Source organism: Eptatretus burgeri, chromosome 9 (genome assembly GCF_056783735.1).
Source record: "Eptatretus burgeri isolate ZD-2024b chromosome 9, Ebu_testis_v1, whole genome shotgun sequence".
Taxonomy (NCBI): domain Eukaryota; kingdom Metazoa; phylum Chordata; class Myxini; order Myxiniformes; family Myxinidae; genus Eptatretus; species Eptatretus burgeri.
This window is the reverse complement of record NC_140969.1, coordinates 84758006-84773522: the sequence shown is the minus strand read 5'-3', so window position 1 is coordinate 84773522 and position 15517 is coordinate 84758006. Positions and strand designations below refer to the sequence as shown.

General features: G+C 39.5%; 3 protein-coding genes across 8 annotated transcripts in view; all 3 read left to right on the top strand.

Moving 5' to 3' along the window:
• Positions 1 to 1803, top strand: part of LOC147020503 (protein cornichon homolog 3-like) — a 99966-nt gene extending 98163 nt beyond the window's left edge. For all 6 annotated transcript variants that reach the window (XM_085895894.1, XM_085895895.1, XM_085895890.1 and 3 more), the window contains 2 exons: positions 444 to 581; positions 783 to 1803. In XM_085895894.1, the coding sequence (XP_085752020.1) occupies positions 444 to 581; positions 783 to 810 (166 nt within the window). In that variant the 3' untranslated portion in view covers positions 811 to 1803. The remainder of the gene's footprint in view (positions 1 to 443; positions 582 to 782) is intronic.
• A 3107-nt stretch (positions 1804 to 4910) lies between these two features.
• LOC147020502 (uncharacterized) lies at positions 4911 to 8851 on the top strand (the record flags this gene model as incomplete). The annotated part of the gene is made up of 2 exons (XM_085893795.1): positions 4911 to 5964; positions 8508 to 8851. Coding segments are annotated over 2 exons (1398 nt in total), but the record flags the coding sequence as incomplete, so codon positions are not given.
• Positions 8852 to 12403: 3552 nt separating this feature from the next.
• LOC147020501 (uncharacterized) lies at positions 12404 to 15207 on the top strand (the record flags this gene model as incomplete). Its single annotated transcript, XM_085893794.1, has 2 exons — positions 12404 to 13219; positions 14854 to 15207. Coding segments are annotated over 2 exons (1170 nt in total), but the record flags the coding sequence as incomplete, so codon positions are not given.
• Between the last annotated feature and the right edge of the window lie 310 nt (positions 15208 to 15517).

Sequence of the window (15517 nt, the reverse complement as noted above, 5' to 3'; positions counted from 1 at the left end):
GACACAAACAACAAGCAAAACGTCTTTAAAAATGTTTGCTTGTTTGTTTTTCTACAACCTTTAAAATATTTATTTTATTTAAATTTTATTGTATACCTGAACATTGCAGAACACAAATCACCTTCTTGGCACTTCCAAAACCCTCCAGTTTAGCAGCACTTGGACGAAATTTTGCGCCATCTCGACCAATCAAATTTGCCGCTCGTGCCCTCATCATCGGGGAATGAATAGAAAGATTCAGACGTGATGGCGGCCCGTAAGAAATACAGATGGTGCTCGGAAACACAAAGCAAGAGTTTAAAAGACCCTTCCCATGTCCTCCTTCTCTAAGACTGGGTGGGGTTTGGTGTTCTATGAACTCTCCAGTTAAAATTTCATTGTTCATCAAACATGACATTCGTTATAATAGACTCCACGTTCATTATTCCCACCATCTATTGCAGGTTTTTCCACAGACCAGCACTACGTAGTTTGTATAGCCCAGGAGTGCTTATGAGCAGTCACATGATTTCGCAGTGTCAACGTGAGGCCGGTTTGAAACTTGCCTTTTACCTGCTGTCCTTCTTTTACTACCTCTACAGGTAGGTTATCACCGTTTTCTCACTCTTTCGCATCTTCAGGTGCTTGTCATGCCGTCTCATCCGACATACCTTTCTCACAGTGATATAAATTTGATGGAATGGGATCTTTGGGATCCAGTTTGCTGGAATGACAGGTGTATTTGGACATCTCGGCCCACAATGCGGTACTCGGCTAACATATTTTTTGTCTTGTTTTCCCAGCATGATCTACACACTCATCAGTCAATGAATCTGATCGTTGGATGACAGCAGGTGATGTTGCTGCCATCTTTCTATCCTGGATCCCCAGCACCTGCATTCGGGCAGACATGTCTCGGCCCAATTCAGGCTGAACGTGGGCATCGATGAGATCGTTGAGTTGTCACAGAAAATGAAAGATGACTCGAGGTTGAAGTTTGAGAGTGGATACGAGTGTGATTGGAATCATGGAACTGAAGTATGTGGATTCTGTTTTCGGCCCATAAATTGAAGTCAAGGAAGGATGGTGGAAGCAGAGCCATCGAAAGGCCAAAGGATTTGAAGCCTGTATCTCGGTTTATCTGCCATACCCATCAATAAGACAACATTTCCATGATTTCTCATAAGACGATGTTTCTGCAACTCCAAAAACCCTCGGTTTTAAAAACAAACACCGACGCACAAAGTCTCGTTCATATCACCCGCACCAAGCTGCACTCTAAAGCGGTTTTATAGCTGAGAACTGAAATCAACTTTTGGATGAACGAGGAAATGTGATTCCATAAAATGTGTTAAGAAAAGTTTTTAAAAATCTGAGTGTTGGAATTAATTATTCCAAAGATTTTAAAGATGTGTTTGTGAAGTCGTCTTGGTTTTTGGAGGTGACAAACAGGTGGAGCCAATCGTGGTTCGTTCCCAGGTGAGGTGGTAATGAGGGTTACAGGTGCCTTCAAAGAGTACGGTATTAAACGAGGACCCACAAATGCACCGTTTCACCATTCACCGATTCCACGACATCCTCCATCAGCATAGCCATGTTGTTTGACCCTTTGCTTTGGGTGTACTCGTGACCATCTCGAGCTTCAAACAGACTTACAAACTCATCTTGCAGGCTCGACCACTGGCGTGTGGTCGGCGGGCCTCGGGTCTCCAGGTGTCCAAGACTGCTGGTCACATTCCCAGGTACAAAATATAAAAATAATTATCGGATACTTGTTACTCATACCTTTATCGTTATTCCAATAAAAAATGGTTTGACAACTTTTTTGGGGATGCACGGATTAATTATCAATACAATATCAAAGGAAAATGTGTAATTTGAACAAATCTTTAGTTGAGTTTTAAATGCAACTTACCTCTTGTATATTATTCTTCCTCAAAATCTCTTTATTTGGAGTGATGCTGACAGGTACCGAGCTGCCACTTTACCCTGTCCACAACACTCCTCCACATTTCTGACTTCCCTCTTCACACAATCTACCCCCCCCATCCTCCCCCATCTCATACACCATTTACCCCTTTTTCTCCTTCCTCACTCTTTAAACACATCTGCTCTCTTCGGACGTACTGTATAGATTCCTCCATCAGTACCAGGTGCCCCACCTACTTCAGCCAGTTCTTCATCAATCCTCTCAACGAGCTCATCTGCACATCCATCTCTTCCCTCAATTCATCCATCCTCCTCTTGTGCATCTTCATTGTCTGTCTCTCTCGATGCCTGTCTGTTTCTATGTCTCTCTCTCTCTCTCTCTCTCTCTCTCTCTCTCTGTCTCTGTCTCTGTCTCTGTCTCTGTCTCTGTCTCTGTCTCTGTCTCTGTCTCTGTCTCTGTCTCTGTCTCTGTCTCTGTCTCTCTCTCTCTCTCTCTCTCTCTCTCTGTCTCTGTCTCTGTCTCTGTCTCTGTCTCTGTCTCTGTCTCTGTCTCTGTCTCTGTCTCTCTCTCTTCCTTTCTCTTTCCTCATTCTTTCATCTCTTCCTTTTCTCATATCATGGTATTTGTTTTGCCCCCACTGCCTCGTGCGTACATAATAAATATATAGTCGATAACCGCATCAATTCTTGAAGGCATCACTGTCTGGAGGCCGTGACGGTGACGTTCCTTCATAATTTTTCCTCTCTCCTCTTCCACACCGCCCACATCACATACGAGTGAGCATGCAGTGGTGTTAAAGGAACTTGCTGGACCCCCTGCTCAGACTATAAATTTTCTCCCAGGAGGAATCCAAGGAAGATGAATGTGTCCCATCGTAAATGTCATCACATAATTCCACCATGGTGTGTGCATGTCACAGCAGGAGAGGAGCCCAAGTTAGGAACTGCTTCCAAGTTCATATTTTTCATCTCCACTGCTTGTTCTGCATCCTCTCTTTCTGTTATTCAGATTTTCTCCCTCATCATCATTCAAAAGCGAGTGAGTGCCTCCATGCCACCTTCCATCTTCCTTCCCTTTACAATGTTTGCCCTTCATTTTTAACCAGACAATTCATCATTTTTATTTTGTCATTTCTGCCTTATTTTTTTACTTGAAACCTTCATTACAGTTCATGTAAAGTATGGGTTGGGGGAAGGTAGAGAAAGGATAAGGGGATAGGGATTGCTATCATAATCAGGTAATGACTGGACACAGAGATGGAGGACATCCAAATGATTTATTTATTTATTTATTTATTTGTATGCAGCCTGTGGCTGATGGGCTGCAAAATGTTCTGAGGGCACGGGTGTGCCGTTGATGCAGTGCCTCCCTATATGCAGGCCGGTACTCATTTCACCAACCTTGGAAGAATGGCAGGCCGAGTCGACCTGCCCTGGTATTAACTCAATGACCCAGAGGGACTTGAACTCAAGATCTTAAGCCACCACCAATCTTATCCATAGAGTAGTAATTAAATTTTACTTTTGTTCCAAAAGGCAGACAACTCAGTTGATAATTATTTAATCGGATCTTCTTCTTCTTCTTCTTCTTCGTCGACTTCCACTTCTACGTCGACGTCTATTTCTACTTCTACTACTTCTTCTACGTCTACTTCTACTACGACAACGTCTTATTCTTCTTCTACTTCTTACACTACTTCGACTTCTTCTTCTCCGTCTACTACTTCTTCCTCGACTTAGACTAATACTTCCACCACTTCTCCTACTTGTACTTCTATGTATACTTCTTCAACGACAACTTCTTCTACTTCCACTTCTTCCACTGCTTCTACTTTTAATTCTTCCACCACTTCCACTTCTTCTTCGACTTTCTCTTCTACTTCTACTTCTTCTTCGACCTCCACTTCTACTTCTTCTACTACTTCTACCTCTACTTCTTCGACTTCCTCGTCTTCTACTACTTCTACTCCTTCTTCTACGTCTACGTCTTATTCTTCTTCTACTTCTTCTCCGTCTTATTCTTCTTCTACTTCTTCTCCGTCTACTTCTACTTCGACTTTCTCTTCTACTTCTACAACTTCTACTTATTTTTCTACAATTTCTTCATCTACTTCAACTTCAACTTCTTCTACTTCTGCTTCTTCTACTTCCACTTCTACTTCTTCTCCTTCTCTGTCTTCTTCTTCTTCCACTTCTTCCACGTATACTTCTTCTACTACTTCAACTTCTTCTATGTATACTTCTTCAACGTATACTTCTACTTCGACTTCTTCTCTGTCTACTACTTCTTCTTCTTCTACGTATACTTCTACTTCTCCTACTTCTTCTTCCATTACTACTTCCTCTTCTACTTCTTTTTCAACTTCTTCTACTTTTACTTCTTCTACTTCTTATTCTTCTCTACTACTACGTCTTCTACTTCTACAACTACGTCTACTTCTTCCACTTCTTTTTCGAATTATTCTACTTCGACTTCAACTGCTTCTTCTTCTACTACTACTTATACTTCTTGCACTACTTCTTCTACTTCTACTACTTCTACTTTTACTTCTTCAACTTCTTATTCAACTACTTCTACTTCAACTACTACTATGTGGCTGATGGGCTGCATAATTTTCTGGGGGCACGGGTGTGCCGTTGATACAGTGCCCCCCGATATGCAGGCCGGTACTCATTTCACCAACCTTGGAAGAATGGCAGGCCGAGTTGACCTGCCCTGGTATTAACTCAATGACCCACAGGGACTTGAACTCAAGATCTTAAGCCACCCTAACCATGAAGCCAACACCAATCTTATCCATAGAGTAATAATTAAATTTTACTTTTGTTCCAAAAGGCAGACAACCCAGTTGAAAATTATTTAATCGGACCTTCTTCTTCTTCGTCTACTAATACTTCTTCGACTTCAACTTCAACTTCTTCTTCTACGTCGACTTCTTCTGTCTTCTTCTTCTTCTACTTTTTATTCTTCTTCTTCAACTTCTTATACTACTTCCTCTTCTTCTGCAACTTCTATTTCCTCTCCGTCTACTTCCACTTATTCTTCTTCTACTTCTACCTCTTCTTACACTAATACTTCTACTTATACTACTTCTACTACTTCTTTTTCGACTTCTTCTTCAACTACTACTTCTTCTACTACTTCTACTTCCACTTATGCTTCTTCTCCGACGTCTTCTACTTCTGCAACTTTTTCTTCTTCAACTACAACTTCGACGACTTCGTCTACCTCTACGTCTTCTTTTTCTACTTCTTCTTCTACTACTTCTACTCCTACCTCGACTTCTTCTTCGTCTATGTCTACTTCAACTACTTCTTCTACGTCGACTACTTCTACTTCTACGTCTACTTCTTATGCGACTTCGACTTCCTCTACTTCCACTTCTTCTCCTACTTATTCTACGTCTACTTCTTCTTCTACGTCAACTTCTTCTATGTTGACTTCTTCTACGTCTTCATCTTATTCTTCTACTTCCTCTTCTTCTTCTTCTCCCTCTACTTCAACTTCTTCTTCGACTTCCACTTCGACCTCCACTTCTTCTACAACTTCGACTACTTCTTCAACTTCTTCTACTTCAACTTCTTCATCTTCTTCTACTACTACTTCTACGTCAACTTCTATGTCGACCTCTACTTCAACTTCTACATCTACTTCTTCTTCTTCTCCTACTTCTTATACGACTTCTACTACTACTACGTCTACTTCTTTTTCTATTTCTTCTACTACTTCTACTTCTTCTATTACTTCTTCTACTTCTCCTTCTTCCACTTCTCATACTTCTAACTGCTTCTTCTACTACGTCTTCTACTTCCTCTTCTGCTTCGAATTCTCCTTCTACTACCTCTACTTTTACTTCTTCTACTTCCTCTTCTTCAACTTCTACTTCTTCTTCGACTTCTTCTACTCCTACCTCTACTTCTTCTTCTTCTCCGTCTACTTCAACTTCTTCTTCTTCTACTACTTCTTCTATGTCTACTTCGACTTCTGCTTCTTCTTCTTCTTCTTCTCCTACTTCTTATACGACTTCCTCTTCTTCTACTTCCACTTCTCCTACTGTCACTTCTTCCACTACTTCTTTTTCGATTCTTCTTCTACTACGTCTACTTCGACTTCCTCTTCTTCTTCTACGACTTCTTCTGCTTCGACTTCCACCTCTACTACTTCTTCTTCTACTTCTTTTTCTACTTCTTCTACTATGACTTCTACCTCTTCTACTTTTACTTCTTCTTCTACTACAACTTCTACTTCTTCTTCGACTTCAACTGCTTCTTCTTCTACTACATCTCCTTCCACTTATACTTCTTGCACTACTTCTTCGACTTCCTCTTCTACTTCTACAACTCCTACTACTTTTACTTCTTCTACTTCTTATTTTTCTACGACTTCTCCTACTACTTCGACTTTTTCTACTTCTTCTTCTACTACAACTACTACGATGTGGCTGATGGGCTGCATAATTTTCTGGGGGCACGGGTGTGCCGTTGATACAGTGCCCCCCTATATGCAGGCCGGTACTCATTTCACCAACCTTGGAAGAATGGCAGGCCGAGTCGACCTGCCCTGGTATTAACTCAATGACCCACAGGGACTTGAACTCAAGATCTTAAGCCACCCTAAACATGAAGCCAACACCAATCTTATCCATAGAGTAATAATTAAATTTTACTTTTGTTCCAAAAGGCAGACAACCCAGTTGAAAATTATTTAATCGGACCTTCTTCTTCTTCGTCTACTAATACTTCTTCGACTTCAACTTCTTCTTCTACGTCGACTTCTTCTATGTCTTCTTCTTCTTCTACGTTTTATTCTTCTTCTTCTTCAACTTCTTATACTACTTCCTCTTCTTCTTCTGCAACTTCTATTTCCTCTCCGACTACTTCCACTTATTCTTCTTCTACTTCTATTTCTACTTCTTCTTACACTAATACTTCTACTACTCCTACTTATACTACTTCTACTACTTCTTTTTCGACTTCTTCTTCAACTACTACTTCTTCTACTACTTATACTTCTTCTCCGACGTCTTCTACTTCTGCACCTTTTTCTTCTTCAACTTCCTCTTCTACTACTTCTACTTCGACCTCCACTTCTTCTACAACTTCGACGACTTTGTCTACCTCTACGTCTTCTTTTTCGACTTCCTCTTCTTCTACTACTTCTACTCCTACCTCTACTTCAACTACATCTTCTACCTCGACTACTTCTACTTCTACGTCTACTTCTTATGCGACTTCGACTTCCTCTTCCTCTACTTCCACTTCTTCTCCGACTTATTCTACGTCTACTTTGTCTTTTTCTACTTCTTCTTCTACGTCAACTTCTTCTCTGTCGACTTCGACTTCTTCTACGTCTTCATCTTATTCTTCTACTTCTTATACTTCCTCTTCTTCTTCTTCTCCGTCTACTTCAACTTCTTCTTCTTCTACTTCTTCTTCTACTACTTCCACCTCCACTTCTACTACAACTTCTTCTAATTCTTCAACTTCTTCTTCAACTTCTTCTTCTACTTCAACTTCTACTTCTACGTCAACTTCTATGTCGACCTCTACTTCGACTTCTTCTGCATCTACTTCTTCTTCTTCTCCTACTTCTTATACTACTACTACGTCTACTTCTTCTTCCACTTCTAATACTTCTAACTACTTCTCCTACTTCCACTGCTTCTTCTACTACGTCTTCTACTTCCTCTTCTCCTTCTACTACCTCTACTACTTCTTCTTCGACTTCCTCTTCTTCAACTACTTCTTCTTCTACTACTTCTACTTCTTCTATGTCGACTTCGACTTCTGCTTCTTCTTCTTCTTCTCCTACTTCCACTTCTACTTCTTCTACTTCTTTTTCGATTCTTCTTCTACTACGTCTACTTCTTCTACTGCTCTACTTCGACTTCCTCTTCTTCGACTTGCACCTCTATTACTTCTTCTTCTACTTCTTTTTCTACTTCTACTACTACTTCTACAACTTCTACCTCTTCTACTTTTACTTCTTCTTCTACTTCTATGTCTTCTTCGACTTCAACTGCTTCTTCTTTTACTACATCTCCTTCCACTTATACTTCTTGCACTACTTCTTCGACTTCCTCTTCTTCTACTTCTACAACTCCTACTACTTTTACTTCTTCTACTTCTTATTTTTCTACTACTTCTTCTACTTCTCCTACTACTTCGACTTTTTCTACTTCTTCTACTACAACTACTACGATGTGGCTGATGGGCTGCATAATTTTCTGAGGGCACGGGTGTGCCGTTGATGCAGTGCCCCCCTATATGCAGGCCGGTACTCATTTCACCAACCTTGGAAGAATGGCAGGCCGAGTCGACCTGCCCTGGTATTAAATCAATGACCCGCAGGGACTTGAACTCAAGATCTTAAGCCACCCTAACCATGAAGCCAACACCAATCTTATCCATAGAGTAATCATTAAATTTTACTTATGTTCCAAAAGGCAGACAACCCAGTTGATAATTATTTAATTGGATCTTCTTCTTCTTCATCGTCTACTTCCACTGCTACGTCGACTTCTACTACTTCCTCTTCTACTTCTATGTCGACTTCTTCTACGTCTACTTCTTCTACTACAACTTCCACTTCTTCTTAGACTTCCTCTTCTACTACTTCGACCTCCACTTCTACAACATCTACAACTTCGACTACTTCTTCTACTACTACTCGTTCTACGTCGACTTCGACTTCTTCTTCTACGATTATTTCTTCTCCTCCTACTTCTTATACGACTTCTACTTCCTCTTCTTATACTTTCACTTCTTCTCCTACTTCTTCTACTTCTACTTCTTCAACGTATACTTCTTCCACTTTTTCTTCTTTTTCGACTACTTCCTCTACTGCTTCTACTTATTCTTTGACTTCCTCTTCTACTTCGTCTACGACTTCTTCTGCTTCGACTTCTACCTCTACTACTTCTTCGACGTTAACTTCTTCTAGTTCTTCTACAACTTCTACTTCTTCGACTACTTCAACTTCTACTACTTCTACCTCTACTTCTTTTTCCACTCCTACCTCTACGTCTTATTCTTCTTCTTCTTATACTACTTCGACTTCTTCTTCTCCTTCTGCTGCTTATACTAATACTTCGACTACTTCTACTTCAACTTCTTCCACTACTGCTTCTACTACGTCTTCTACTTCTTCGACTTTCTCTTCTACTTCCGCAACTTCTACTTCGACCTCCACTTCTTCTACTTTTACTTCTTCAACTTCGACTACTTCTGCTACTTCTTCTACGTCTACTTCTTCTTTTTCTACTTCTACTACTACTTCTATGTCGACTTCGACTTCTTCTTCTTCTACGTCTACTTCTTCTTCTGCTTCTTCTCCTACCGCTTATACGACTTCTACTTCCACTGCTTCTCCTTCTCCATCTACTACTTCTTCTTATTCTTCTGCCACTTCTACTTCTTCTTCTACGAATACTTCCACTTCTTCTACTTCTTCATCTACTTCTTCTCCTACTACTACTACTTCATCCATTTCTACTACTACAACTTCTAATTCTTCTACATCTACTTCTACTACAACTACCTCTACTTCTACTACAACTACCTCTACGTCTTCTTTTTGAAATCTTCGACCTCTTCTACTTCTTCTTCGACTTCAACTGCTTCTTCTTCGACTACTTCTTCTTCTAAGACTTCTTCTACTTCCACAACTCCTACTACTTTTACATTCTTCGACTACGTCTTCTACTTCTACGACTTCTTCTTCAACATCAACAACTTCTTCTACTACTACTTCTTCTAAGTATACTTATACTTCTTCTCCTACTTGTACTACAACTACCTCTACTTCTACTTCTTCGACTTCCTCTTCTACTTCTTATACTACTTCTACTTCTCCGTCTTCTTCTTTTTCGACTTCTTCTTCTACTTCGACTGCTTCTTCTACTACTTCTCCGACTTCTTCTACAACTTCCACTACTTTTACTTCTTCTACTTTGTCTTCGACTTCTTCCACGAGTTCTACTACTTCTACCTCTACTTCTTCTACTTCCTCTTTTTCGACTTCTTCAACTACTTCTAACTCTACGTCTACTTCTTCTTCTTTTTCTACTACTTCTTCGACGTAAACTTCTTCTATGTCGACTTCGACTTCTTCTTATTATTATTCTTCTACTTTTAATTCTTCTACAACTTATTCTACAACTTCTACTTCTACTACTTCCACTTCGACCTCCACAACATCTACAACTTCGACGACTTCTTCTTCGACTTCCTCTTCCTCTACGACTTCTACTGCTTCCTCTACTTCTTCCACGTCTACTTCAACTACTTCCACTTCTTCTTCTGCTCCGACTTCTACCTCTACTTCTTCTTCTTTTTTGACTTCTTCTACTTCTGCTTTTTCTTCTACGACTTCTACTTCTTCTCCGTCTTCTTCTTCTTCTTCTACTTCTAGTTATACTTCTTCTACTACTTCTTTTTCGACTTCTTCCACTACATCTACTTCTACAACTTCTACTTCTTCTACTACTACTACTACTACTACTACTACTCCTTCTACGTCTCCTTCTATGTCGACTTCGACTTCTACATCTACTTCTTCTTCGACTTCTACTACTTCCTCTCCGTCTACTTCTTCTGCCACTTCTACTTCCACTTCTTCTACTTATACTTCAACTTCTACTTCTTCTCCGACTTCTGCTTCGACTTCTACCTCGACTACTTCTTCTTCTACTTCCACTTATACTTCTTTTTCGACTAATTCTTCTACGTCGACTTCGACTTCTTCTACTGCTTCTACTTATACTTCTACTGCTTCTACTTCTTCTTCGACTTCTACTACCTCTACCTCTACTACTTCTTCGTCTACAACTTCTACTGCTACTTCTACTACGTCTACTTCAACTTCTTCTTCTTCTACTTCTTCTACGTCAACTTCAACGTATACTTCCACTTCTTCTACGACTTCATCTTCTCCTCCTACTACTTCATCCATTTCTACAACTTCTTCTGCATCTACTTCTTCTACAACATCTGCAACTTCAACTACTTCTACGTCTACTTCGACTTCCTCTACGTCTTCTTCTTTTTTGACTTCTTCTACTTCGATTTCAACTGCTTCTTCTGCATCTACTTCTTCTACAACATCTGCAACTTCAACTACTTCTACGTCTACTTCGACTTCCTCTACGTCTTCTTCTTTTTTGACTGCTTCTACTTCGATTTCAACTGCTTCTTCTTCGACTACTTCTCCTTCCACTTCTACTACTTATACTTCTTCGGCAACTTCTTCTACTTCTACTACAACTTCAACTTCTACTTTTACTTCTTCGACTACGTCTTCTACTTCTACAACATCTCCTACTTCTTCTACAACATCTACGACTTCTACTACTACTTCTTCGTCTACTTCAACTTCTTCTTTTTCTTCTACTACTACTTCTACGTATACTTACACTTCTTCTCCTACTTCTTCTTCTACCTCTACTTCTTCGACAACATCTACAACTTCTTCTACTTCAACTACCTCTACTTCTACGTCTACTTCTTTTTCTACTTCTTCGACTTCCTCTTCTACTTCTACCTCCACTTCTTCTACTTCTTCGACTTTAACTGCTTCTTCTTCTACTACTTCTCTGACTTCCACTTCTACGACTTCTTCTTCTACTTCTTCTACTTGTACTTCTTATTCTTCTTCTACTTCTACTACTACTACTACTTCTTCAAGTACTTCTACCTCTACTTCTACGTATACCTCTACAATTTCTTCTTCTTCGACTTCTACATCTTCTCCTACTTATACGACTTATACTTCCTCTTCTTCTTCTTCGACGTAAACTTCTTCTATGTCGACTTTGACTTCTACTTCTTATACTTCTTCTTCTTCTTCTACTACTTTTTCTACTTCTAATTCTTCTACGACTTATTCTACAACTTCTTCTTCTACTTCCACTTCGACCTCCACTTCTACAACATCTACAACTTCGACGACTTCTTCTTCTTCTACGTCTACTTCAACTTCTTCTTCTACGACTTCTTCTATGTCGACTTCTACTTCAACTTCTTCTACTCATACTTCTACTTCTTATCCTTCTTCTCCGTCTACTTCTTCTACTTCTCCTACTTCTTCTACTTATACTTCTCCTTTTACTTCTTCCACTACGTCTTCTTCTGCTTCGACTTCTACAACTACTTCTTTGACTTCCTCTTCTTCTTCTACTACTACTTTTACTTCTTCTACTACTTTTACTTCTTCAACTTCTTATTTTTCTACTACTTCTTCGACTTCTTCTACTACTTCTACAACTACTACTATGTGGCTGATGGGCTGCATAGTTTTTTGAAGACACGGGTGTGCCGTTGATACAGTGCCGCCCTAAATGCAGGCCGGTACTCATTTCACCAACCTTGGAAGAATGGCAGGCCGAGTCGACCTGCCCTGGTATTAACTCAATGACCCAGAGGGACTTGAACTCAAGATCTTAAGCCACCCTTACCATGAAGCCAACACCAATCTTATCCATGGAGTAATAATTAAATTTTACTTTTGTTCCAAAAGGCAGACAACCCAGTTGATAATTATTTAATCGGATCTTCTTCTTCTTCATCTACTTCCACTTCTAGGTCGACTTCTACTTCTTCTACTTCAACTTCTTCTTCTACTACTACTACTTCTTCGATGTCGACTTCTTCTACGTCTACTTCTACGTCAACTTCTGCTTCAACTTATTCTATGTCTTATTCTACTTCTTCTGCTAATACTAATACTTCTACTACTTCTTCAACAACTTGTACTAATACTTCTACTACTTCTCCTACTTATACTCCTACGTATACTTCTTCTACGACTTCTTTTTCGACTTCAACTTCTTCTTCCACTGCTTCTTCTACTACTTCTACTTCCACTTCCACTTATACTTCTTCTTCGACTACTTCCACTTCGACCTCCACTTCTACTTTTATAACATCTACAACTTCAACTACTTCTTCTAACTCTACTACCTCTACTTCTTCTTCTATGTCTACTTCAACTTCTTATACTACTACTTCTTCTCCTCCTTCTTATACGACTTCTACTTCTTCTTCTACTCCTACCTCTCCTTCTTCTCCGTCTACTTCTACAACTTCTACTACTTCTTCTTATACTAATACTTCTACGACTTCTTCTTCTACTGTTTCTACTCTGTCTTCTACTTCGACTACGTCTTCTACTTCGACTTCTTCTGCTTCTACTACGTCTTCTACTTCGACGTCTTCTGCTTCGACTACGTCTTCTACTTCGACTTCTTCTGCTTCTACAAGTCTTCTACTTCGACTTCTACTACTTCTCCCTCTACTTCTACTTCTTCCACTTGTACTAATACTTCGACTACTTCTTCTTCGACTTCCTCTTCTTCTTCTACTTCTTCTTCTACTTCGTCTTCTTCTGCGTCTACTTCTTCTACTAGTACTTCTTCAACTTCCACTTCTTCTACTTCTTCTTCGACTTCCTCTTTGTCTTCTTCTACTTCCACTTCTCCATCTACTTCTTCTACTAGTACTTCTTCAACTTCCACTTCTTCTACTTCTTATACTTCTACTTCTTCTTCGACTTCCTCTTCTACTTCTTCTTCGACTTCGACCTCCACTTCTACTTCTACTGCTTCTACTTCTTCTTCGACTTCGAATACTTCTTCGACTTTCTCTTCTACTTCTATGACTTCGACAACTTCTACCTCTACTTCTTCGACTTTTACTTGTTCTTCTACAACTGCTACTACTTCTTCAACTACTTCCACCTCTACTTCTACTACTTCTACTTCAACTTCTTCTTATTCTACTACGTCAACTTCTACGTATACTTCTTCGTCTTCTTCTTCTTGGACTTCTACTTGTACTTCTTCGTCTACTAATTCTACTTCTTCTTCTACTACTTCTACTTCCTCTTCGACTTCTTATACGATTTCTACTTCCACTTTTTCTCCTACTTCTTCTACATCTACTTCAACTTCTTCTTCTTCCACTACGACTTCTACGTCAACTTCTTCTATGTCGACTTCGACTTCTTCTTTTCCTACTTCGACTTCTTCTTCTACTTATACTAATACTTCTGCTACTTCTCCTACTTCTTCTAAGTCTTCCACTTCTTCGACTTCTACCTCGACTATTACTACTTCTTCTATGTCGACTTCTTCTTCTCCTACTTCTTATACAACTTCTACTTCCTCTTCTTCTGCTTCTACTTCTTATACAACTTCTACTTCCTCTGCTTCTGCTTCTACTTCTTCTACGTCTTCTTCTTCTTCTACTACTTCTCCTACTTCTACTTCTTCCACAACATCTACAACTTCGACTACTTCTACCTTGACTTCTTCTACTTCTCCGTCTACTTCTTCTTCGACTTCCTCCTCTTCTACTACCTCTACTACTACTACTTCTTCTCTGTCGACTTCTTCTTCTACGTCTACTTCCTTCTCCTACTTCTGCTTCTTCTTCTACGTCTACTTCTCCTCATACGACTTCAACTTCCTCTTCTTCTCAGTCTTCTTCTTCTACTTATACTTCTTCCACTACGTCTACTTCTACCTCTACTTCTTCTACTTTTACTTCTTCTTCTACAACTTCTACTACCTCTTCTTCTTCTTCTATGTCTACTTCAACTTCTTCTTCTTCGACTATTACTTCTTCTACGTCAACTTCTTCTTCCACTTCTTCTACTTGTACTACTTCTTCTACTACTACTTATATGTATACTTCTTCTACTACTTCTTCTACTTCTACAACTTCTACTGCTACTTCGCTTCCTCTTCTACTACTACTTCTACTTCTTCTTCTACGACTTGTTCCACTTCTACTACATCTTCAACTTCTACTACGTCTTCTTCTACCTCGACTTCTACTTCTTGTACTACTTCTTCTTCGACTTCCACTACTTCTTCTTCGACTATTACTTCTACTTCTTCTATCTCTGCCTCTACTTCTACTACTTCTACGTCTTCTTCTTTTTAGACCTTCTTCTACTACGACTATTACTTCCACTTCTACTTCTTCTTTTACTTCCTCTTCTACTTCTTTTACTCTAACTTCTTCATCTTCTACTACTACTTTTTCTCCGTCCTCTTCTTCCATGTCTACTTCTACTTCTTCTACGCCTACTTCAACTTCTTCTTCTATGTCTACTTCTCCTTCTTCCACTACTTCTTCAACTTCTTCTTCTTCTATGTCCACTTAAACTTCAACTTCTTCTATGTCTACTTCTCTACTTCCACTGCTCCTTCTTCTTCTTCTTCGTCTACTTCTGCTTCCACTACTTCTTCCTTGACTTCTTCATCTCCTTCCTCTACTTCTTCTTCTTCAACTTAGTAGAAGTAGTCGCAAAAGGAGAAGTGGAAGAAGTTGCAGAAGTAGAAAAAGTAAAAGTAGAAATAGAAGAAGTACTTCTTTCTTCTTCTTCTTCTTCTTCCTCTTCCACTTCTTCTTAGTAGAAGTACTTCTACCTTCTTCTACTTCTTCTTAGAAGAAGTCGACGAAGAAGTTGAAGTAGTGGAAGGAGAAGTAGCAGAAGTTGAAGAAAAAGAAGTCGTAGAAATAGAAGAAGTATTTCTTCCTCTTCTACTTTGAAGTAGTAGAAGTAATAGAAGTAGAGGTCGAAGAAGAAGTAGTTGAAGAAGAA